Source organism: Dipteris shenzhenensis, chromosome 27 (genome assembly GCF_047967505.1).
Source record: "Dipteris shenzhenensis isolate YYH24624 ecotype China chromosome 27, Dip_SZ_1.0, whole genome shotgun sequence".
Lineage (NCBI taxonomy): Eukaryota > Viridiplantae > Streptophyta > Polypodiopsida > Gleicheniales > Dipteridaceae > Dipteris > Dipteris shenzhenensis.
Window position 1 is genome coordinate 4,728,479 of NC_141622.1, and position 26,507 is coordinate 4,754,985.

The window sequence follows — 26,507 nt, forward strand, 5'->3', positions numbered from 1 at the left end:
TTGTATGGATAAAGCAATACCTCATTCAAAACTACCCACCCACCTGACCCCCACCCCCACTGCACATGCGCGCACGTGCGCGCACACACACACACACACACTACATACATATATGTATATACTTTATAACTTTCATCCACCAAAACAATGTGCGCATTTATATTTTTTTGACGACGAACGTAAAACTGTCCATATCAACTTGAATTCCATATCCTCAAACAGCAGTAGTCCACGTGCAAATTAGAACCACAGTTTTCCATCGCTATCCGCCATTTGCATGCAACAACTAATGTGCCTTATAAAATCTTTTGAAAAAACTTGATGACACACGTGCAATATAACATGCCTCAAATTGGCTGCACGACAAAAACTTTCAGCATTCAAATTCAATAAAACAGCGCTCACTGTTGCAGTCTCCCTGGGGAGGTCATACAAGAAGGGCAGACCCAACTCATTGACATTACCAGGCAGGGTTCCATCAAGAAACTTTGATGAAACTCCTTTTCACACCAATTGCAGACCACATGCTGCACAGTATCACCTCCACTGTGTTCACAAATTGTGCACCCACCTTTACTCCATCCCACTAAGCTCATGTGGCACAATGGAAAAGGAGTGTCCCCTTTGTGTCCAGATCCTTCCATCATGCTTCCGCGTCGTGAAATAGTTTCTTGAGATGTCAAACGAACACTATTCTCTTTATAAGGCCCAGCTGACGGTTCTTTTTCTGATGACCGAGACTATTAAAAAAAGCAAAGCCGACATAAATACCAAGTCAATTTACCAAAGCACTTTTTAACTCAATAGTAGAACACTTCTCTCTCTCTCTCTCTCTCTCTCTCTTAGAACGCGTTCTCTGAGAGAGAGAGAGAGAGAGAGAGAGAGAGAGAGAGAGAAATGAACGTCTTTAAGAGACCAGAAAAGAAGCATTAATACAATTTAAGATAGTACCAAAATGAGAGCTTACCCTTCCCCTAATCTAAAAAAGAATCCAAAAAGGAGATCTCATGGAGATAGGTTTGACCTGAGTCGTATAGGATATGTGAGCTCTGTGAGTTTCACTGAGATCCAATCTAATCTCTTTATATCCTTCAAAGGCCTGTATGTGCACGATCAATATTTTCGAGAATGTCAATGCCAAGTCAATAAGGCAGAATGCTTGCGGTAAGATAGCCTGCAACGTCCATTAGAAACCCCAAAATAGACTGACCAAGATGGCAAGATTCATTCTAATATAGACTACAATTTCTGCTCCACAGTTAGGACCATTGTTTGTGCAAACGGTATTTAGTCTAATGAAGACTAATTGTGACCCCAAGCTTATGGGTCATAGACAGGCCTCCCATGGTATAGATGATGGAAGCAATAGAGAGGAGAGTGAAGACGAGTACACAGATGACATAAGGAGCTAGAAGCATGTGCTTAGAAGTGACGTGAGAAAAGGATATAAGAAGAGGACATATGCCAACATAACAATGCAAGATATTTATTCTCACATTCATAGCAAAGGGTAGACATCATTTTCTTTTGGCATGAGGTATGCAAGAAATTGGACACTAAGGTAAGTATGAGCTCATCTCATCATCCTGAATCGTTGGGAAGAGTATCTTCAGATGACTGAATTTGAATATAACGATGTGAAGCATCCTGCCACTAAGCCGAGTCCATGTGTCCTTACGTATGGATTTCAGCCTAAGGCTCTCCGTGGACTATTCACCTACAGAACGTCAAGGTTCAAGCAGCTGCTGAATTCTTGCAATTGGAAGCAAAATATGTTGCAATTTACGAAGAAGAACATTCACACAGCTCAAGAAAAAGCTCTTGAGACATTAATCCACTACACATCGTTCCCAGACCACAGCAGAATATCCTTCCACCATTAGCACACCCTACAAGAGACATTGCTCAACATACACAAAATTAACAATAGAACTCGTACCCTCATACATCTATTTAAGGGTTGAGTTTACAATGTACAGCCTTATCTTCAATACAAAATGTGTTGCCTGTAAGTGGGTATGGAAGAAAATATTCAATTGACCATGCTCAAGAGATAACATTGCATTTTCAGCTTCACTTTGTTGATGGAGAAATTACAGATCTTTAGTTTGACCCAGTCTCATCCTTTCAATAGGTCCACCTACAGAGCTTTCATCAGAAGTTCATGACTTCTCAAATGTTCAAAATACGACAAAGAGTTTTATTTGCAATCTCTTCTTGGAGAAGTTTGCTCCGAAGCTGTATGCTAGTTGTTGTATACCTCAAGAGGATGCGGTTTTGATCAATACCACAAAAAATTTGGTAAAACTTTTAGGCTCATGTCCTTATCTTTATGCAGTTTGGAAATTTCATTGAAAACCATGAGAACCCTAGATTCATTGCGGTTGGCTTTAAACCTCTCTATGTCATAACTCAAAGTGGTTTGAGCTATTGCTTCAAAGCCATGTTTCAGTAGATTTCAAGTTAGATTTTGAATGGCTTGGTGGGAGTCATCTTAGTCATAAAGTTTTTTAACTTCTCTCAAACTGTCTAGAAGAAGTGTCCTCTGAACTTGATTGTACTACACTCTATACTTGAATAGACTTGTAAGATTTGAAGTCGCCAATAAGAAAGCTTGTGTCAGAAGTTCTCAATTACCAACATAAAACAGTCTGATGCAAAGTCTTAAGAGTTAAACAATGCCTTACATTTGGACTTTTCTGGCTGAAATTTGAAACGATAGTGTACAAAGGCTGTAGATATTGAAGTCTATTATTGTAGAAAATTTGTTTATAGCTCTAGGAACTCTTTGTCCAAAACAAAGTATCAACACTTCTATGGGCATTAATCATGCTATATTTTGGCAAACTTCTATCGTACTACTTATGAATGTAAATATATGCAACAATTGATCTCTTCTAAGACTTGCCTCATCGTTCTTTATAAAAACTTAGTCAAGTAGGAGCTTCGGAGATTACTTAAACTTAATGTACGAAAATGCAAGGTCTTTTTGGTAAAGGAGTTTATCCTTGTGATCTTCACATTAGTCAATATTCTTTAGATTTAGAAGTTGATATCATGGTAATAATTTGAGTATGCTGCTGTCAAGATCATAAGACGTGGAGCTGTAGTGAAGGAAGCTATCATTTTGTGATCATATTATAGAACTCTCTTCCTCGCTTGTGAGACATTTAGCTTTGTCACTATCCTCATCACTATCCTTTCATTGTACTTTTAAAGCCTTGTATGAATGTTCTATCCGTTTATGTATGACATACAATATGATTTTCTCTCTCGAGTAATCATCTTACTTCTTTGAAAGCTCTAAGAATTCAACAAAAGTAATGAAGAAACTTGAGTTTCGGCTTTCGTTACGTTTAGTCTCCAAAGTTAGAAACTTAAAAGCCCATTTCGTCTTTAATCTTTTAAGTTTGTAGTATTTTTGGATGTCGTACTCACCCTGGGTCATGTACTATTGTGTTACCCTCTCTAGCTCCCCCACCCTAGGTCATGTATTGCTATATTAAAACCCACCACCTCCCACTCCCCTACCCCCCTGCACAGCTCCCTCACCCCTTCATGCAGCTCCCATGTCCCCGCATGCTCCCCCCCCAAAAAAGTATCTCCTCCACCCCTCACGCAGCTCCCTCACCACCCCATCCCCCCCCCATGTAGCTCCCAACCGCCTTCCACTCCACTCCTCCCTCAACTCCTAGCGACCCCTTTACTCCTCTAAGCTCCCTTTCCATCCCATTCTCATCTCCCTCACAGCCCCCCCTCACCTAGTTCTCACAGCCTCATTGTGCGGTCCCCAACAGCCGCCTCCCTTGCAGAGCCTCCAAAGGTGCAAAATCACATTCCCCTTTTCCTAGTCTTCCCCAACCCTAGTTGGGTTGAGCCCCTAGCCCACCCCGGGAGTTAAGTCTCAACTAAGGGGTGCACTCAGATCTGGCCAATATGGTGCTAGCAGATAGGCTCCTGAAAATCCCTTTCTCCTGCTTCTTCTCCTACAACTTCAACTCCACCCAAAAAAATCATGTACTCTATAGTTGCAGCCTCGACACCCTCTCCTTATGCAAGGACATACCAACGAGGGGGCCTTAACCGACCCATCATTGGCTCCCATTGCTAAGGTTGCAGATGGTAGATTTGGTAGCCCGAATCCAAGTCCTCGAAGGGATCTAGAAGTAAGCAGTAATCGGATGAGGTAATTGTAGGCCATTCTATGGGCTATCCATAGGTGCCACTTGTTCCTTGGTATGTGCCTTGTAGGCCTAGTTACAGTCAGTCAAGACTGTTGGTACAATTAGTTCATGTACCATCTAGTTCAGTTAGGACACTTAGTCCAGTTAGGGCATTTAGCCCTAGGGTTTTGTCATATTGGCTCTCTCTTGAGCCTCTGTACACTGTAGCAACATTTTCAATACAGCAACTCGTTTTTGGCTTTCTCCCACTCATTTCTGAGCTTCCATTGCTTGCCATAGCCAACGGTGGTATCAAAGCAGGTCAGGGTTCCACCCCTTAGCCATTTCCAGCCACCGCGGTGCTGTTGGAGACGTGTTCCATGCTGATCGGCTCATTTCCCAAGGCCCCTTCCACACGTGTGATCATTCTGGGCTTCTACAAGCATTTCCATCGCGGGAAACACTTTATTGGAGCAGTTGCTGCATAGGAGACTGTTTTTCCGTGCATTAAATGCCCTGCTGCTTCTGTACGGACCTGTTTCGTCCACACATGTGACTATATGGAGCATTTACAGCCTGTACGGACCTGTTTCGCCCACGCACGTGACTGTACGGAGCATTTACAGCCTGTGCGGGACTGTTTCGCCCACATGTGTGGCCTGTACGGCTGATTTCGAGACTGTACGGACCATTGCTGCATAGAAGACTGTTTTTTGGTGCATTAAATGCCCTGCTGCTTCTGTACGGACCTGTTTCGTCCACACATGTGACTATATGGAGCATTTACAGCCTGTACGGACCTGTTTCATCCACGCATGTGACTGTACGGAGCATTTACAGCCTGTGCGGGACCTGTTTCGCCCACACATGTGGCCTGTACGGCTGATTTCGAGACTGTACGGACCATTTATTGCTGCTGCTTTGCTGTACGGACCTGTCTCAGGATCTGTGCCAGCGTTTTGAAGCCTCAGCTGAGCCAACTTGCTCATTTGGTGACCTGCTGCAGCATTTTGGGCTGCCTACATCCACTGACTTGAGCTTTGAAGTTTGTTGCTCTTATCCAGGAACCTCTTGTGCAACTCTCTAGCTCTCATTTGCTGGTTTTTCACTTCGGGTTGAGAGCTTCTTACCTCTGGTTGCTGCTGCACTCATTTCGAGGTCTTCTCCTTGTGGGAGCACATTCTCTTGCTGTAATTCCATTTTCCAGCCATTTTGGGCATCCTTCATTGGACATCTACTGTCCCTTTCATCTCTCCTTCAAGGAAGATCATTTGTGCTCGCATTTGGAGCTCTTTCTTTATTGCATTTTTAGGGTCTACATCACTTGCATGTACCCCTTGTGATAGCTACACATTGCAGTGAAAAGCTTTGAAGCTTGTGCAGAAATTTGCTTTGGTTTTGGGAGAGTGCCCTTTTCTCATTTGCTTTGTCAGATTGGTGCCTTTGCCTTGCATTTTTAGCACTATGGCTAGCAGCAAAGATGATCTTTTTGGGATGCTTGGGGCTGATGACAAGCTTGATGGCACCAATTACCCCATGTGGTCATACATGATGGGGCATGTTTTGGGTGCCAAGAATCTATGGCACATTGTTTCAGGTTCTGAGGCCAGACCTACACGTAATGCAGCTGCTAATGCTCCACCTTCTGCCTCTAGTACTACTTTAGGTGATGGGTCTAATTCTTCTTCTAGAGCAACTGCATCTACTACTATAGGTACTTTGCCTCCTACACGGGAGCAGATTCAGTGGGATGGTCCAGATGCCAAAGCACATGCCTTGATTGCTCTTTTAGTCAAAAGGGTTATTATCCCTCATATCCGGTCTTGCAAGACAGCTAAGCAAGCATGGGATCAGCTTGCATCGTTATATCAGGTGTGAAATGAGGCAAGGGTTGCCTATCTCCGCAAGTAGTTGAAGGACTTGAAGCTTAAAGAGGGTAGTAACATGGGGTAGATCCTCCAAAAAATTCACACAAGGGAACAGCAACAAGGGAATAAGAGTGGAGCCCAACAAGATCAAGGGTGTGAAACAATGGCCACGTCCTCAGAAAAACCAACAATAAGTTAAGGAGACTCCTTGGGATTGCCTCTTTTTATAGGAGGTTCGTCAAGTGCTAAGCAAAAATACCAGCACCCCTTACTGACTAGCTCAAGACGACGCCTTTTTTTGGATAGCCACTAGCTCAAGATGGATGCCTTTTTTATGCCTAGATTTCTGTCAATCATTTTTCATTGAAGCTGATGCTAGTGGTAGAGGCCTTGAGGTAGTGCTAAAACAGAGCCTGTAATATCACCATAATTCGTGACTAATGTATGACTAATAAGTGGGTTAGGGGCACATTTCCCTCATTAGAGGTTTTTCCCCCCTAAACCGCAATTAGGATCCCAACTACAGTTAGTAGTTAGTGGTTGAATTAGTTAGAGTTTGACAAACCCCAAGTTTTGTATGTTGTTCTTCTCTCTTGCAATACAACTTACATTGCTCTCCTTCTTGCTCACACGCTTTGCTCACATTTGGTATTAGAGCCTGCTAGCTCTCGGGCTTGACGCCCATTGCTCTCGGACTTGCCTCTGCTCCCGGATCTGATGCCCATTGTCAAGTTGCCTCAGCCTCTCCATTTTTCCGTACAGTTGTACGACTGTACAAATTTTTGTGCCTAGTCTGTTGCTTGCCGTACGTCTGTACCTACCTACTGCTAGCCGTACCTCTGTCAGCGTTATTCGTACACAGCTCACATGTACGGTACGAGTCCGTACAAGTGCCGCTATCACCTCAACCGTACGACGTACGTGCTGTCCGTCCCATACAATACTTGATTGTACGTGTTCCATACCACGTTGTCAGTGCTGTAAGGCACTCGTCCGTACAGACATCGTACCTGCACCCGTACAAGTTTCGTACCATCTGTCAATACCTGCTTCCGTACAAATTGTTAATCTGTAAAGTGTACGGTAACCGTACAACTAACCCTGCATTTGTTCGTACAACTATTTCTGCAAATTGTCCGTACAACCATACAACATGAATTTCGTATAGGTTCTCTTTGCAAGGCCCATTTGCAGGTTCACTTTGCAAATTTCAAGGTGTGCAAGTGCATTCAGGATTCAGCCAGTGTTTGGCTGAGATTCAAGCAGATTTGTGGACAGATTTATGCACATTTGTTGCAAATTTTGTGAGTTGGGCATTTTGCAAAATTACAATTTCCCCTTGCAAATTGGGGCTTTTGTTCTTGGACACCTGTTTTGCAGATTTGGGGCTTTTGCAGGCAAAGTTCGATTTGAGCAACATTTTGTTGCCAAGGTTGAGAATGGAACAGGCCTCACGGTTCAGATTCTATGCACAAATAGAGGGGGGGAGTATACGTCTCAAGAATTTGAGGCTTATTTGAAAGAGAAAGGCATCACACATCAGCATACAATGAGGCTTACCTCTCAGAAAAACGGCAAAGCTGAGAGAAAAAATCGAACTCTTATGGAAATGGATAGATGCATGCTTACAAGCAAAAAGTTGCGTCACCGGTTTTGGCTTGAAGGTCTCATGTGTGCCAACTCTATTTTGAATCAGGCTCCCACTAAAGCTTTGAGAACAAAGACTCCTTATGAAGTTTGGAATGGCAAAAAGCCTTTAGTGGATCATTTTCGTGTCCTTGGATGTGTTGCATATGCCCATGTGCCTGTTGAGTTTCGACATAAGCAGTCCAACAAGGTAATTAAGTGCATATTTGTTGGGTATAGTGCAGAGAGCAAAGATTACCGTCTTTACAATCTTGCTTCACGCAAGATTATTATTTAGCAGAGATGTAATCTTTTCAGAAAATTCAGCACATACACAAGCTGAATTTAATGTGCCCATTTCTTCTACATCAAATGATGTTTTTGAAGGTATGTTATCTCTTGCTTTGGGTTCTCTCGCTCATATGCCTTCTGAAATTCAGGATATACAGCCAGCCCCTCCTGTTCCACATGCCCTGATTCAGCCCCAAGTTGATCCCGTTCCTCCATAGGCAGTGGAAGATACGGTTAGACAAGAAATGACAGAAATTCAGGCTGCCAAATCAGTTCCTCATTGGCTGCTCCAAACTCTCAAGGAGAGTAAGCTTGATGCTCCTTTGCCTGGCAAAACTCGTAGTGCATCCAGACATAAAGAGGGGTCACATTTTGTGGATTCAGTTTTTATTGGTGCACTTCTGGATGAAGAAGAGCCTGACTCTTTTGAGGAGGCTCAGGATAATGTGCATTGGATGAATGCCATGAAGTATGAGTTGGAGTCCATTGATAAGAATTAGACTTGGAATCTTGTGGATTTGCCACCAAGGAAGAATGCCATAGGTACCAAATGGGTTTTCAAGGTCAAGCGAAAGCCAGATGGGTCTATTGACAGCCGCAATATCCTGAACTTATCTCCTTTTGGTGATTGATCTTTTCCTTGTACATCATCACATTGGCACTGCACGGGGGTGTTTGGAATTATCGCCATAATTCATGGTAGCAGTGACCAAAGTATGACTAATAAGTGGGTTAGGGGCGCACTTTTCCCTCATTGGAGGTTATTTCCCCTAACCGCAGTTAGGATATCCAACTACAGTTCGTAGTTAGTGGTTGGGTTAGTTAGGGTTTTGTCACTTTGACAAAATCCCAAGTTTTGTATGTTATTCATATCTCTTGCAATACAACTTACGTTGCTCTCCTTCTTGCTCACACCCTTTGCTCACAGAAGCTTGATGACAAGGAGCTAACTTGTGACATTTATAACCACGCTAGCCATATTGCATGCTATCAAGAAATGGCATCACTATGTGGGAGTCATTTTAAGGTAAATACTAATCATAGAACTCCCACATATTTCTTGGGTAGCACCTCCATCCCTTCAGGACAGACACGCTCACGTATCTAGAGGCCGCTTGGTGACATTGGAGGTCTCACCCAAGGTACTGATTGCTGACAGTATTTCTACCTTGGGATGTCTATGATGAGTGTAGTGCTCAATCCACACACGTGATGCATGGAATTCAAGAGAAATATCTATCAAATTCAGTAACTACAACTTTATTTCACGACTTATAGGAGCCCAACTGCCTTGATGATTGTAGGCTCACAGAAGCAAAAGGATGCCCAAGATTGGAGCAAGAAGTGGAAGCCGTCACATCAACTAGTGGAATGAAAATGAAAGTACAAAGTACTACAAAAGAGAACCCTAGGACCTAGTGTCCTAGTGGTACCACTAGTACTAGGTGTCATAAGACACTAAAAGTACTGTCACGATCTGTGACGTATTCCTTTCTCTATTTCTAGACTTATGGATGGTTTGATGTCCACTTGTGGAAGGGTATGCCCTTTCGACGGGACACTTCCTATGAGGCACAACCCTTCACAAGAGACACTCTATTGAAGAGACATTTCTATTGTAATGTACCCTGTCATCAAGGGTCACACCCTTCACAAGGGGTACACACCTCTTCATGCACACACACTTTGGAGTACACACCTTTTCATGTGTGACTCTTCACTCTCTATATAAGAGAGGCCCAATTGTATGGATGACACAACAGATATCCTACGGACATTCAAGCAATACAATTATTCCTTGTTCTCTACTATTCCAGTCTCCTTTCTGTTCCTTAGCACATTTCTAAATATAGTAAATCTAGGATTTCTTACAGTGGTATCAGAGCAAAATTCGCTCCTGCCTGTAGAAAATGCCCCCCACCTTCTAGCGCCGATCTGATACATCTTTTTCGCTAGAAGGATACCCGTGCACATCGTGCATGGAAGAGATGGAGAGGATGAGCGTAAAAATTTTAAGCGCCAACCCTACCTAAAGTCATCTATGGCCTCTCCATTTCCCACACATCACAAGTTGATGTGAATGGACACGACAAAAATCGTGTCTTTTCAGGTGCTTGGGCTATCCCAAAACCAAGGGACGCACCCTTTCCACCATCGGACACACCTTTTGATGAAGAGTCTCGACTCCTCACTCAAGGGACACATCCCATCGTGGACAAAAGGACACACCTATTCATGTAGGGACACCCCTTTTAAAAACAGGGACACACCCCTTCATGAAAAGCTGCACCTATTCCAAGGGTCACACCCCTTCGAATAGGCACACCTTTTAGGCACCAAGCACCTATAAAAGGGTACCTAGAGGGGTAAAATGGGAAAAAAATAAACCCAGCCCCTACCCTTAGGTTTACCCTAGCTACCCTAGGGTTAATTAAACCCCCCAATTAATTTTTGGGCAACTACCCAACATTAGGCAGCCCCCAACTAAAAAGAGGCGCACCTCTTTGACGTTCCGTACGGATTTCCACGCAGCAGCAGCCGCCTCAGCCATCGCCATTTCGCTGGCAGCCCACGCAGGGTCTGCCCGCCTTCAGCCCTCGCCATCTCGCTGCCAGCCCGCGTAAGGTCTGCCCGCCTCAGCCCTCGCCATCTCGCTGCCAGCCCTTTCAGGTTCGCTGCCGCCTTGGCCTCGCCATATCGCTGCCAGCCCTCTTAAATTCGCTGCCCGCCATGGCCTCGCCATCTCGCTGCCAGCCCACGCCACCTGCTGCAGTCTTCACGCGCCATCACGCTGCCAGCCCTTTGCCTTTTTCGCTGCCAGTCCTTTGCCTTTTTCGCTGCCAGGTTCCTTGCCTTTGCAGCCCCGCTGGTTTTGCAGCCCTGCTCCTTTCCAGCCTGCAACGTGAGCACAGCACCAGCCAGCCCTTCGGTCGCAAAACAGCCTGCAAACAGATTTTGGCCATGACAGCAGCAGCCTGGTGCGCCAGCCCCTATTGTGATCCAGAATCGGGTACCTGCAGCCTGTTGCGCCATTGATAGCCTGCTCTCCTTGCCAGGTGGAGTCTTTCCATTCTGCTTTTAAGGATTCTCTTGTCATTATCAAATTACAGCAAATGAAAGACGCTCCCTTAAAGCATGGAAACCCCTGGTAATTCACTCGGCATTTCAAGGACACCTCAGGCATCATCTACCACACAATATCGTGTTCAGATTGCACAACCAGCCCATTTCGGAGCTTTCGCATCGTGGGTCTTCTGTGTCACGTGCCCTCCTAGTGATTTGGACCACATCCTATATCTTCTGCGTGAGGCACCTCAGTTACATTACTTCCTCAGCACAGTACAGGTTGTGTTCCACGAGACACGAAGATACCCAGAACCCGATATTCCTCAAGAGTTTGCTGTCCATTTTTGGAGAGAATTTTACCCCTCACCTTCGGCATCTCTAGGGTACTCTCCACCTCCTTCAGCTCCCAGATATCCTCCTCTACAGGTTGTACCTTCTCCAAGACAGTATTTACACTCCGAAGGCACTCCTTCTCCTGGATATCCTCCACTTCCTACAACAGCTCCTTATCCCTTCTCAGACCCGTGGACTCTGCAACCTACCCCTGTCCTCTCACGAGCTGTAACACCACTTTCGGCATCACCAGTGTTACCTCAGACAAGACCTCCTTTACCAGACTTCCACGGGTGGTTCCATCCTACCTCGCCTGCCCCCTCCAACATGAGCAACCTCAGGGAGCAGCCCGAATCTTCTTCCAAGAATGGTATAAACTAGAGCGCAAGTTCGCGCTTTTCTCACAGGGATCTCCGATATGTCGCAACGCTCACGTGAAGCCTCTCCAGAGATCAAAGACTCAAGTCAAAAAAAGACCCCTGAAGTCAACGTACAAGGCGAATCACTACTGCAACTTCAAATTTCCCAGCTTCAGGACAGCATCTCCGACTTGGTCCAGAAAGTTCAACAACTTCAAGATTCTCGCAGTACCACACATACAGAGGATGACGTGATGCAACCAGACGACTATGCGGATTCATTCCCACCAGAGGTAGAAAACACTGAACTACGTGCCCTCTACCGTTTACTTCAAGCTTCCAAAACTAAAAGACTTGACATCAAACTTCCGGAAGTCTACACTCGTCAACGCAATCGCCGAACAGTTGACCAATGGCTCACAAAAATGCGCATGTATTTTGATACTGTTGACCTCACTGAAGGCAAAAAGATCACCTTGGCAGCCTCCCTCCTCAAGGAAACAGCTTTTCTATGGTGGCAAAGATGCTTAAAGGACAAAGTGTGTTAACATGGGAACGTTTTGAACACGTGCTCAGTAAGCAGTTCATACCTGCCAATGCGGACTTCCAAGCATGTTCAAAACTCCGGCAGTTGGAGCAAACGGGCTCCCTGTCTTCCTACATCTCTCAGTTCACCACATTCATGCTAGAGATTGATGGTTTAACTGAGGATGATCGCCTTCATGCTTTCATCTCAGGCCTAAATCCCTCGTTATGCATTGATGTCCTTAAAGCAAACATCACCACCACAGCTGGCGCTATTGCTTACGCAGAGCGCATTACAGATTTCCAAAACACAGGGAAGCAGAGTGCTAATCACACACAAAGGTTTCGAAAACTCTCCGGTAATCAAGGTCAGTGACAGTCTCAAGATCCCCCGAAGACTCAGAAATCATACGCTGGATTTCAACAGAAGCACTCCTCCAAGGATCGCGCCTCTTTTTCTTCACAAAGTCATTACCGACATCCCCAACATAAAGGTGCGGCCACTGACAAGAACAACAACTCCAGCACAAAAGGACTTTGTACCATCTGTACAGGTGACCATAGATGGTTCGATTGTCCGAAGCGACCAAAGCAAAATTCCAATATGGAACCTAGCACTTCCCAAAGAGAAGATGCTACCCCAGCACAAGACAAGAAAGGCAAAGCTGTTCGAATGGCAAATACCATCCACCTGAGCCTTGCCAGCAACCCCGAACCTTCCCTGGCCATTCAAGTACTTTGTGTTCAAGGATCGATTCGTGGAACAACGGTCACTATCCTCATCGACAGTGGCTGCTCTCATAATTTCCTAGCTAGTTCTATGGTCGACAAACTTCGGTTGACCACCAGTCCTAGTCTCATGGATTATCAGATTGAACTTGCAAATGGAACTACTTTCTTGTGCAACACCAGGATCAAAAACTTATCTTTTCACATCCAACATTATACGGACAAGTTGAACTTCGGCATCAAGCCTCTTTCTCGATACGATGTCATACTTGGACAACAGTGGCTCTACGACTATGATCCATCCATCAGTTTTCGAAGCCATACTATCCAGTTTGTCCACCAGGGAAAACTTATTGAGCTAAATGGTTCTAGGGACTCTCCTTCAACCCCAGTTGCCTCTGTCCTACAAGTAAAGGAGTGGGTTCATAAACGTCAAGTAAAGACTTCCCTTCTGTTGGTTACGGCAGTAGAGGAGACACCAACTAAGGATCCTCCTGAAAACCTCAACCAACCTTTTTTCCAACCTTACCTGGATATTTTTCCACAGGAATTGCCAAAGCAGTTACCACCTTATCCTCGTTTTCAGCAGATCCCTACATGAGCACAAACAACATCTTCACCAAGTTTTTGAAGTTCTCCGCGCAAATTCTCTCTACATCAACATTGAGAAGAGTGAGTTCTTCAAAACCCAACTCGAATATTTGGGACATGTTATTTCAGCTCAAGGCATCTCTATGGATCCCAAGAAGGTCGAGGTAATCCGAAACTAGCCTACTCCTAAGAATGTTCATGATGTCTGCTCTTGGCACCATACAAAGGTCTATCAGTTTTCCGAAATCGCAGCTCCTATGTCCGAATTATTGAAAAGCACAACAGTTTTTCAGTGGTTTCCCGAAACAGAGTATAGTTTCCAACAACTCAAGCAAGCACTCACTACCACACCAGTTATGGCTATTGCTAACCCAAACCTTCCATTTGAGGTCATGACTGACGCTTCCGACATTGCTACAGGAGCAATCTTGATGCAAGAAGGCAGAGTTATTGCTTTTGACAGCCATAAACATTCAGATATCCAAACCCGATACCCGGTTTATGATAAGGAGTTTCTTGCCGTTGTACATGCTTATCGCTCTTGGAAACATTATCTCATGGGAGCCGACTCTTTGGTCAAGACAGACCATCACTCTCTAAAGTATATCTTTACTCAGCCAGTCATGAACGCCTAGCAGCTTGGGAAGAGTATCTACCACTCCTTGAGTTTGCTTCTAATAACTCTTTCCATAGTGCCATTAGCATGACTCCATTCCAAGCAGCTTATGGACACACTCCGATCGTACCAACGAATTTTGTACTTCAACATCGAGTGGCCCTAGCTGATCAACTGGTTCAAGAAATGCAAGACATTCTACTTCAAGTTAGGGATCATATGCGAAAAGCGCAAGAGCGGTATCAACGGACTGCCAACAAACATAGACGTCACCTGGAATTTAACACTGGTGACATGGTGCTATTATTTGTAGCCCCACATCGCTATAAGACGGTTAAGTCTGTGTTTCCTAAGTTGCGACCAAGATACTATGGACCTTTCCGGATCGTCAAGAAAAATTCACCTTTAAGTTACAAATTGGAATTACCACCATCATGGGGAAAAATCCATCCAACATTTCATATTCCTTGGCTAAAGACGTACATTCCAGGCGATGAAACACTTCCTCCTGTAGGTGATTATGTCCCAGAAATCGAAGACGATTATGTTCTCCTTATTCCTGAGTGTATTCTGGACCATCGACAGCGAGAGACTCGACATCGACTTATCGTGGAATATCTTGTTCTTTGGCGAGATCTAGACGACTCCGATGCTACTTGGCAATCTGATGAAGACTTGCAGCAGTACCCTGATCTTTTACAGCAGTATTTTCAGAATTTACAGTGATATTTTCTACATCAGTTCATTGTCTCCACCAGGGTCTTCTTTTGAGTGGGAGGGGATGTCACGATCTGTGACGTATTCCTTTCTCTATTTCTAGACTTATGGATGGTTTGATGAATGGACACTTGTGGAAGGGTATGCCCTTTCGACGGGACACTTCCTATGAGGCACAACCCTTGCCCTTTCGACGGGACACTTCCTATGAGGCACAACCCTTCACAAGAAACACTCTATTGAAGAGACATTTCTATTGTAATGTACCCTCTCATCAAGGGTCACACCCTTCACAAGGGGTACACACCTCTTCATGCACACACACTTTGGAGTACGCACCTTTTCATGTGTGACTCTTCACTCTCTATATAAGAGAGGCCCAATTGTATGGATGACACAACGGATACCCTACAGACATTCAAGCAATACAATTATTCATTGTTCTCTACTATTCCAGTCTCCTTTCTGTTCCTTAGCACATTTCTAAATATAGTAAATCTAGGATTTCTTACAAGTACTAGGTGACCTAAGTGCCAATAACTAAAGCTAAATGGCACATACCAGGGCCCAAAGGGCATCAATACGACCCGGAGAATATGGCCTACAAACCCCCCTTCATGGTATGGGCTGAAGTATTCTAGAAACGTCTCAGAATACCTGGTATTTTCTAGTCATGGTGGCACATGTTCATCCAAAAGGATATAGCTACCTATGAATGTACAAGGTATGCCAGATCATGTAACAAAGGGAACCAAGTGTAAAGCCTGTCGAAAGACTTTGAACTTGGGACGAGAAAGTGCCTTTTTAACATGTCTGCTATGTAGTCCTCTGTGGGAAGGTAGGACAACTCTATGTCTCCTGCTGACAACCGCTCTCAAACATAATGACAGTGAACTTCAATGTGCTAGGTACGTGCATGAAACACTGGATTACGTGCAAGTGTAGACCATAGTGAGGATGTTTGGCGAATACCAAGATCTGTAAGTAACTGTCAAAGCCATACACACTCTACCGTAGCGGTGAAGGCTGCCCTGTACTAAGCCTCACAGCTGGATGTCGCAACTGTTGATTGCTTCTTGATGAGCCAAGAGATACATGAATTGCCAAGCAAAAAAACAGTTGCCGGTATATGACACTCTGGTATCGGAACAACCTGCCCAGTCACTATCCGTGTAAGCATGCATGGTAAGTGTACCCTGATCACCATAGAAGAGGGCTAAATCATGAGGGCCTCTGAGATATCTGAAGACTCTCTTCACTGCTTGCCAATGCTGTCACTTGGGCATGTGCATGAACCTACCGAGCTGGGATACAACATACTATAAGTCAGGTTTGGTGTGGCATAAGTAAATGAGACATCCACTAGCCTGCTGGTAAAGAGTGATATCACATGGTGGGCTCCCATCATGAGCTGAAAATTTGAAGCCAGGGTCCACTAGAGTAGAGATTGGCTTGCAATTCTCAAACTGAAAACGATCAAGAAGCTGGCCAATATAACATCATGATACCCCCCTCAACATGAGCAAACTGAATACCCAAATAATATTGCACCTGTCCCATGTCTGACGTTTCAAAAGCTTGCTGCAAATCAGCCTTGAAAGCTGCAATATACTGAGTATCAGGGCCCGTGATCAGCATGTCATCCACATATAAAATCAGCACTAAAAAATCAGATCCACTCCCATGGACATAAAGAGTGGGCTCTGTGGGGCTATTCTGAAAACCAAGGGACAGTAAGTGTGCATGAATTTTAGCATACCATGCCCTGGGTGCCTACTTCAAACCATAAAGGGCTTTACTCAGCTGGCATACCTTGTTTTCAGAGCCAACAACCTCAAAGCCAAGAGGTTGTGTCACATAAACTTCTTCCTGCAGATCCCCATGAAGAAAGGCAGTCTTAATGTCAAGCTGGTGCACTTGCCAATGGTGATGGGCTGCAATGGCAATGACACATCTAATAGTAGTAATCCTGGAAGTGGGAGCAAAGGTCTCCTCAAAGTCAATGCCTTGTTGTTGGGCATACCCTTTTGCAACAAGACGGGCTTTGTGTCAATCTATGCTGCCATCAGATTTCCTTTTTAAATTGTAGACCCACCGGGTAACAATGGCATGCTTGTCGGAAGGGAGATCTACTAATTCCCATGTGTCATTTTTGGCAATGGATTGTAGCTCAGTTCTCATTGCATCCATCCACTCTTTGCTGTCAAAAGCATCTTTATGGCACAAAGGCTCTTCATTGCAAGCTGTAGCAAGGACTGCAAACTCAAGAAAGTGACCATGCATCTGTCTATTCCTGATCTTGTCTGGGCAGCAAGAGGTTGATCTTGTTTGCTGTCCCTCAATGTGTCAAGAAGCCATCTGGGAACTTGCCTTTGCTGTCTATTGACAACCCTTTCTTCAATCACTGCATCATGAATAGTGGGATCATTTTGTGCTGGAAGAGGAACCTGCAAATCAGCATGGGGTGCTGGCTGATCATTGCTTGTTGGAGGGCCTACAGGAGGCTCATGTTGCTGGTCAAAGTCCCCCTCTGAGGGAAGCAGAGGTAACCAAGAGTCAAAGGCATCAAACATGTCAACTTCTGGCTTAGCTTTGCAGTCCACAAGAGGAGAAGCCGAATGTTCAGCAAAGATTACATCTCTACTGACAATAATCTTCCTAGTATTTGGTTGGTATAACCGATACCCTCTGCTCTCCTGGCTGTAACCATTTGATTGCCTTATCATCAAGGTTATGTCTCAGCTGAGATGGTACATGTTCGAACATATGCAAGAGACCCAAAAACTCTCATGTGTGAAAGTGAAGCTTCCTGCCTTTCCATGCTTCATAAGATGTAACAGTCCTCAATGCCCTTGTAGGTGATCTATTCAGCACATAGTTGGCACACATCACTGCATCAAGCTAAAATCTATTGGGCAAGGACTTGGCCTTAAGCATGCATCTAGCCATCTCCATAGTGGACCTGTTCTTCCTTTCAGGAACAGGATTATGCTGAGGAGTGTAAGGAGTAGTGCATGAGGGAACAATGCCCCGTGAAGACAAAAATGCATCAAACTCTCCCCCCCTATCTGTGTTGAGGGTGACAAGCTTGCATCCTGATTCATTCTCAACCATATTCAACCACCTCTGAAAGCATGAGAACACTTCAGATTTGGCTTTTAATGCATATACCCAGCAATATCTTGTGAAGTCATCAATTAGAGTCATAAAATATTTGTACCCCCCAATGGCATTTGTCCTCATTGGGCCACAGACATCACTATGTACTAGCTGCAATTTCCTTTGTGAGAATTTTGGACAATCCTTTTGAAAAGGAAACCGATGCATCTTACCCAAAAGACAACCCTCTTACACATGTTTGGAAACTGTGTGAGTTTGAGGTACATCATTTGCCATGCCCTGTGAATGTAACTTGGCAAGAGCTCTATAATTGAGATGACCCATTCTCTCATGCCAAAGATGAGTTTCAGCAAGCTGTGAATCTGAAATAGCAAATGCTTCAATAGAAAGTACAGTTGAGTGATGATCAAGGTGATAAAGCCCCTTTTGCAAGGTGCCAGTGAGACCTATGGCATTGTCATCACGAAGATCATATACTAGCAATCTGTATCCATCAAAAATCACTCTGAAACCTGAGGTGGCAATTGCTGAAATTGAAATCAAGTTGACTTCAATTCTAGGCACAAAAAGAACATCTGTCAAAGTGACAGGATGGCTTGAAATGGATGTGAGCTGCACATCTCCAATTCCTTTTAGAGCATAGGAAGCATTATTAGCACATGTGATAGTCCCCCCTCGAGGTGCATTAGCTAAGGAATGAAACAACTGTCTGCAAGATGTGACGTGCTTGGAAGCACCACTATCAAAATACCAAGACTGAGCATCATTAGCAGTAAAGAATGCATCAACTTTGGAGGGATCAAAGGAGCAATGGACAGCCCATGCCCAATCATCCAGGAGAGCATGTGCATGTGAAGCATCTGCTGGCTTGTGGGATTCAATTGCATGTGAGGCATTGATTGTCAATCCTGCTTTGTTTTTCTCCGAAGGAATGCCCTTCCTGCATTCTGAAATTTCATGCCCTGGCTTGCGACAATAGTTGCATCTTTTCTTCTTTGACTTATCTGCTGTATTTTGAGATGCATTGGAGGAATTGCCACCGTTAAGCGCATATTTAGGCTTGCCTATACGCTTGGAAGCCTTGCCTTTTCCTATTTGTTGTGAAGCAAATGCATGATCAGGAATAGTAGCTTGCCTATTAGCACGACTTTGCTCTTCCTGCAAAAGCAAAGTGATTAACTGATCAAAGGAGTAGTGGTATGGATTACCCATGGCCACTAGTCGAAGGGTTGTAGCAAACCCTTGATATGTATCTGGCAGCCCATTCAATGTGGTACTGACAAGCTGAGAATTTGGCACCACCTCATTAATATTGGCAAGTTGTTCCATGAGGTCCTTGACCTTTGTCAAGTATGCATCCACAGAGTCACCTTCATTCATGCTGACTTCCTACAATTGCCTTCTTAAATATGCAACACGTGCCTCATTGCGAATCTGATAAAGAGAAGCCAATTTGTCCCAAGCATCCTTTGCTGTCCTGCATGACCGGATGTGTGGAATAATGATTCTCTTGCATGATAAAGTAATACAAGAATGTCCATTTGCATCTCTTGCATCCCATCTTGTTTGTTCCTGAGTTGGAGGAGCAGCAACAGAGGTGCTAGAGGATAAAGCATCCGGAGGAGTACCCTCTGCAGAGGGACCAGCAATAGGAGTAGCCACTGTAGCATTGGCTGGCCTCAGATCAACTCTAGAAACAATGTTCCAAAAATGCCTTGCAACAAGAATATGTTTCATGAGATAAGACCACATCGGGTAGTTGGTGCCATCTAACTTATCATCTTCATGAAGACTTAGTTTGTATGTTCAATTTCCAATTCATTGTTTGTATTGAAGACAAATCCTACAGAGTTCTCTCTTTCCACTAGAGTAATTGAGATCATCAATGCAACCTTCCACACAGGTGGGGTGTTTCCAAGGACTCCTTGCATGGATTAGTCTAGATTCCATGCATATGTAAATGCTTAGCTTTTTTAACTCTGTTCACTCTTGGAATGAAACCCATGTTTCTTTGTTACTGGAAAAATATCCTTCCCTAATGATATATTCTTAGCTCCCACTAATCTACTTAATGCAACAAATTAACCACAAATTCATATTTTGGTGCATTAAATTTTACTAGATGGTGCACAAAGACATGATAATCATCTAAAGTACGCCTTGCCATTTGATTTGACATGTAACATGACCCTGTTTGGACTTGTAAATCAAAAGATACAAGGATGTGAAAATGCCATCTTTTGGGCCAAAACAGGGAGCGCGTTTCACATCCCTGTATTTTTGCAAGATGTCAACATATGATTTTTTTGGCCCAAAAGTTAGTTTTTAACATCCTTACATCTTTTTATTGTCAAATATAAATGGCATAATGTTACATATCAAATCAAATGACAAGGCATGATTTAGATCAATATCATGCCTTTTTGCACCATCTAAAAAAATTGTGTGTATCTGAATATGAATTTTGTGAGATTCTGTCCAATTTTTTGCACCAAGTTTAAAGCAAGGTTTCCCATAATGGGGAGCAAGAAGACACTGTCTATTTTGGCAAAAAAAAAACCAAAATTTAGCATCCTCTACCTTTTAATTGCACTCTAGGGATCACTCTTCACAAACCCATAAAGCATGTGCAAGCAAGCATGTATTAAAAATTACCCCTATTCTTTCAATTTACATTTTGTTAAATGGTTGAACCCATGTATGTGTTTACATTTTAAAATATCTACATATATAAATTACATTAAGTTGCTATTTTATAAATCCCCTCATGCACACAAACAACATGTAAGTCCCCCCACTAAAAAATACCCCTCAATGCACAAAAGTGATATGTTACATGTTTATGAGTGACCCCCCAGGATAATTGCCAAACCCAAATGGGGTCATGTTACAATAGTCCTTAACTTTAGATTACTCAATTTCAAGAAATGTGACACATAACCACTCTTTTGAATACTTTATACTTCAAGCAATTATCTTATAAAAAACTTAGATTCTTTCTTTGCCTGCTTGATTTTCCAATCACTTCAAATAATTGTCGCTCGCTTTTTTGGGCTCGCTCGCTTTTTCTCGCTCGCTCTATTGACTGCCTCCTGGCTGTCCAAAAATGACAGCAAATGTCTGCAAGTGAATGTCCTGCAAATTTCCAGCCCAAATCAAAGGCAAATGCAAATTTGATCCAAATGTGACTGTGTCAGGCAATGACCTCTGCAAAAATCAGCAAATCTGGCAAAAGCCTCAAATGTAATTAGGGCAAAAAGCCAAAAAGAGGGCAAATACAAAAAAGCCCCAAATTTTGGGGAGATTTTGCAAATGTGACCCAATTCTTGCAATATGACCCAATGTCCTGCAAATGTGACCCAATGTCCTACAATCTGAAGAAGAAATTGCAATCCAAATCCCAAAGCTTCAATGTCTTGCAAGAAATTGCGACCAAAAGAAGGGAAATGAACTGAAAAACCTCAAATTTGCCAATGTCTTGCAAAAGCCCCAAAACTGCAAAATCGAAGCCTGAATGCAAAAGCCCCAAATGTCAGAAAAAAATTGTAGATCTACTACAATGTCAGCTCCAGACGGTACAGAATGTACGGAATAGTATGGCTGGTACGAAACTATACGGACGCCGAAGTACGAAAATGTACGGAAATCGAAAATTGTATGAAAATCCGTACAACTATGCGGACAGGTTCTGACGCGCTATGCGGACGGCCATACGGAATCATACGAATAGAGAAAAAAAATTCCCCGATAGTTGACACGCTGTACGGAATCGTGCGGACAGCAGGTCGGGGAGGCCACGTTGGAGTTGTGCGGGAGCTGGAGCTAGAAGCACGAAGCTAGGAGTAGGGAGCAGGTCCGGGAAGGAAGTGCTCTGATACCACTGTAGGCTCACGGAAGCAAAAGGATACACAAGAGTGGAGCAAGAAGTGGAAGCCGTCACATCAACTAGTGGAATGAAAATGAAAGTACAAAGTACTATAAAAGAGAACCCTAGGACCTAGTGTCCTAGTGGTACCACTAGTACTAGGTGTCATAAGACACTAAAAGTACTAGGTGACCTAAGTGCCAATAACTAGAGCTACATGGCACATACTAGGGCCCAGAGGGCATCAATACGACCGGGAGAAGATGGCCTACAATGATCCATGTTACAAGCTACATAATGGGCTGATTTGGTTCCATGACACTAGACAGGAGTTTCCTTCCTGCAAACTCCGTGTAGAAACTGCTAATTCCACAGAAGCTACATTCATCACCATTGGCTAGTCACACAGGATTATTCAAGACCTATGAGAGAGTGAAGCAGAGTCTTTATTGGAATGGTCTTTGGAAGGTTTTGCACAATTATGTGCAGTGCTTTAAGCCATGCCATTAGAACAGAGAATTAAGCCTCAGCCAAACTGGTCTGCTCCAACCTCTACACATTCCAGAGGTAAATGGACACACATATCCACGGACTTTATCACAGGTCTACCTATGACTCCTAGAGGCTGGAATAGCATTTAAGTTGTGGTTGATAGGCTGACAAAGGCTGCACACTTCATACCCACCAAAACTCAATATTCAGCCTCCATGATTCACAAGAGATTGTGAGTGACTGTGATGCCAAAATCATCATGCATTTTTGGCAAGAGTTGTGTATGTCTATGGCCACACGTCTCACACGGAGTACTGCTTATCATCCTCAAACTAATGGCCAAACGAAATAGATGGCTGGAAAATACCTCGGACATTTCTGTTTTAACACTCAGATAACATGCGACAAGTTTGTTCTATAATAGTACTAAACATACCTCCAATGGCATGAGCCCATTTGAAGCTATGTATGGCTGCAAAGTTCATGTGCCTTCCCCAGTTGTTGATAATGCAATGGCGAACCAACATTATCCCATAAGCATAGTTGTAAAACAGCCTGCCCCATAAGCACAGTTGCAAAACAGCCTGCCCTAATTTCTATAAAAAGCCTGCCTGTCCCACATGCACTCATCTTATCATTGTAATTTGATTCATTGAATGAAACTGGATTGTACAACAGGGCTCACTGCTCAGCTAGGAATTCAATAAGGAATAATCATTTTCTGTCCTTGTGCAGCAGCACCTTACAAGCTACTGTGTAAGTCCAGCCTCTGACTTACCTCTTCTTCAACTTTAAAAGGTACCTGTTACTTCAGTATCTCAACTCTAAAACTAACTAATGAATGAAGCTGTTGCTATAGCCTAGACCTCGTTACAGGGTAGGCCTAATTCTCTGTTAAATCTGATTATTTCTACCCTACAGTTTGGAGTTTCTAGTCTAAGGCTATCTGCTGGTCCAGAATTTTTTGCCGAAAAAACAGTGCTAATTATATTACTTCGAAAACAAGATACATGAGGTCAGCATTGCAACTGATGGGCTGCGTTCACAAATCGGACGCAGCCCAAAAAGGTAACAAAAAAAGTAAAGCTCTCTCTCACGGAGGGATCAAGCGAGTGTGAATGAACAGCCAGAGAGGTGGTGAGTAGCGCCACTGAAGGCCCTGCGAAGTATGCTCGAAGAAGAGGCCCTGTGTGTCCCAAACCCGGAGGAAACGTCTCCGCTTCTCCCGGCCGGCCCGGGAGTCTCCCTGTATCTGGTCCCACTGGCCTCTGAGGGTGTGTATAATCTCACTCCAGATGTCAGTCATGATCTGGGCAGTCGATAAGGAGGTGCCACCGAGGATCTTCGCGCAGCGCGAGGTCCAAATGTGCCATCCTGCGATGCTACTAATAATCTCCCAGACTGGCTGCCTCTCCTGAGATCCTGTGCCAACCTCTGCCAGGTGCGGCGGAATGCTCTCGAGCAGCCCCCACGTCCCCTGTGTGATAAGGAATGTGGGGTCCTGCTGACTCGAACAAGTGATGAAAACCAGCAGAACGCGCCCCAAGTGATCAAACCTAGCTCCGGTGCTGTGCAAGTAAGGATCCCGAAGGTCCACCTCCACACTTCCTGGGCGCGAGTGCAGCTCCATAGGCAGTGTTTTGGTGACTCCTCGTCCTCATGACAGATCTGACAACGTCCGTCCTGACCTATCTGCCGCAACCAGCTCCCCACTGGAAGACCTTTGTGGGCGAGAAGCCACAGGAAGTAGGAGATCTTCCGCGGCCGCCAGCTCTCCCACAAGGCCTTCCAGAAGGCCTGCAAAAATAACCTGGAGATACCCTGAGCATACCAACTGGGCCGCTGGGTGGGAGGGCGGCTCTGCATCCTCCCGAGAACTCGCCTACCCAATGTCGTGCTGTAGGCAAAGAAAGAGGTCGGCCCCTGACCTGTCACAATCTCTGGCCATCTCCACTCTCCTGGGTCCCAATCAAGCTCTGACAAGGCCCGCCCCTCCCAGAGCCAGAGTCACCAAAGCTGCAGCTGATCCTGCTCTATGCTAGGATCGGTCCGCCAAACCTTCCCCACGAGGCCTACGACCCGAACCCTCTGCCATGGGAGTAGGGGGTCGATGAGCACATCCTTGCTGGTCCAGAATTAGTTAGAACTAGTTAAAGATAGAGCTACTTTGGTTTGTTACACTTGTATGTAAGTCTGTTTGTTTAAAAAAACGACAGAAAGCCAAAAAGTACATGGATTAATATAAAAGTAACCATACCTCTTTTTCCTCCTGTAAGGAAAAGATATCCACATTCCCTGCAAATAGAAGCCTGTTTGGCAATCCAGAGATACATGGGAGAGCTGTATCAACCAGAAATCTTCGGAATATAATTGTCGATGACTCTTTGTTGTGAAATGCATTTTGTTCCTCACTGTCATGATTGACAGCACCGCCACAGACAGAATCTTCCCTGCATCCACTATGAGTCATGCCAGCTGCAGACTCCCTTCTCATTTTTGATTGAGCTGTGAGGTGGCCAGTATGCTTTGAAAGTTCATCAAGCACATAATCGCACTCTACCCCAGTATATGCTGAATCAATTACTGAATCCCCTTGGACTTTGACTCGCTTTTCATAAGATGTTACTCGTTCATTCAGTTTTTCCTCAGGGCTTATCTTTTTGGTGTTTCTAAAATGCACAGCATGGTGGCGTACATAAGATATATACACATCGAATACAGCATCACATCTGTCACAAAGAAATTTACATTCCGGTGACTTGCCTTTCAGCTTTTTGCAAAGATTGGCCTTGCCCCCTGCCAAATGGACCTTCTTACTCACAGTTGGTTCAGATGGTTGGCCTGCTCTCTTTGATTCTGGTAGTCTTGTGACTGGCCTGCATATGACTTTACCAGCCAGTCTGCCAACCTTTTTCCTAGCCTTTCTGGAATGTGTTCTCAGATAACGACCACCTTGCTTTCTCCTTCCAAACTTCAAGTGGCATTGCCTACAGGACTCCTCTTGCCTTACCCTACAAGAACATTTTGATCGGTGAACTCTCAGATGAGTAAGAGATTTTCTTCTGGAAGGTTGGATCTTTTCACAACTCTTAAATTCATGGGTTTTCACATTTGAAGAGTGTACATTCCCTTCCATTTTCCCAACCTTCCCTTCAGGGTCAATGCCAGTCTCTTGCAGCTCATGACTGTTACCTTGCCTCCAGTTGCCTTTAGATGCTGCTACCTTTACCTTTCCACAAATGTGACATATTTTAGGCCAAAAGAGAAATTATTTGTAGCTGAGACTTGACAAAGACTTCTCACGAGACTTGCTTGGACAAATTTTGGGTTGACCATCAAAATATTGCATTTCTTGTCTCAGCCTTTAATCAGTAAAACAAGTGAACAGCATTACTTCCAAAACATACCTGATTTGTCCCATGTCCAGTCTTTATATGCCTTTTTAAGCTGGAACCATTAGCAAAAGTCTTCCCGCATGTAGCACAAAAAGGGTTTCCAAGGGTGCCACTTTTGTTTACTTTAGCAAGAAGCGTTCCACATCTTGACTGCAAGAGAAAAAAAATATTTAAATCACCTCAACCGGGCTATAGACGGAAGAGGAAGGACATACTATTTCACTTACAGTAAAGACAATTTTAAAATGTCACTTACTTCCAGAGGTTGACGTGCTTCAGTCATTTGACCAGTTGAAGCTGATTCTTTCTGCCCATGACTATTCTCTTGACCTTTCTTGCCATTAAACTGTACCACATTTACTTTACGACACCATGCAGTCTCAACAGCGGCCTGCCTCGCCTGCAAAATATTCCAGGCAAGTAGAGAAGCACTATGTGAGTCCATACTCACAAATAGCTCTGAAAAAGACTTCTTGTGACCCAACTGGAGATCTGAGAGACAGAAAATTACACTTTCAATCTCACCCTGAAACATTAACCCTCTTATAAACAAGGAATGCTGCTAAAGTCAGTATGTACCTTATCTAGTTCATGCCCAGTTCTTTTTGTATGTCTACTCAAGCTGAACTTGCTCGCAAAAGTCTTCCCACATGTACCACATAGAAGGCCTCTTCCAAGGGCACCGCTTCTTTTCATTTTAACAAGAACCATTCCATTTCTCGACTGCAAAGGAAATTACAGGCTTTGATTT

At 44.1% G+C, this 26,507-nt stretch overlaps 1 protein-coding gene across 1 annotated transcript in view; it reads right to left on the bottom strand.

Annotated features, from left to right (window-relative positions):
• Positions 1-276: 276 nt before the first annotated feature.
• The window catches only part of LOC147883765 (uncharacterized), a 72,696-nt gene continuing 46,465 nt past the window's right edge, over positions 277-26,507 (bottom strand). The window contains exons 3-7 of the mRNA XM_087398659.1: positions 26,336-26,479; positions 26,013-26,156; positions 25,769-25,906; positions 24,619-25,590; positions 277-740 (exon numbers count right to left, since the gene is read on the bottom strand). Coding sequence (XP_087254785.1) covers positions 402-740; positions 24,619-25,590; positions 25,769-25,906; positions 26,013-26,156; positions 26,336-26,479 — 1,737 coding nt within the window. The 3' untranslated portion in view covers positions 277-401. The remainder of the gene's footprint in view (positions 741-24,618; positions 25,591-25,768; positions 25,907-26,012; positions 26,157-26,335; positions 26,480-26,507) is intronic.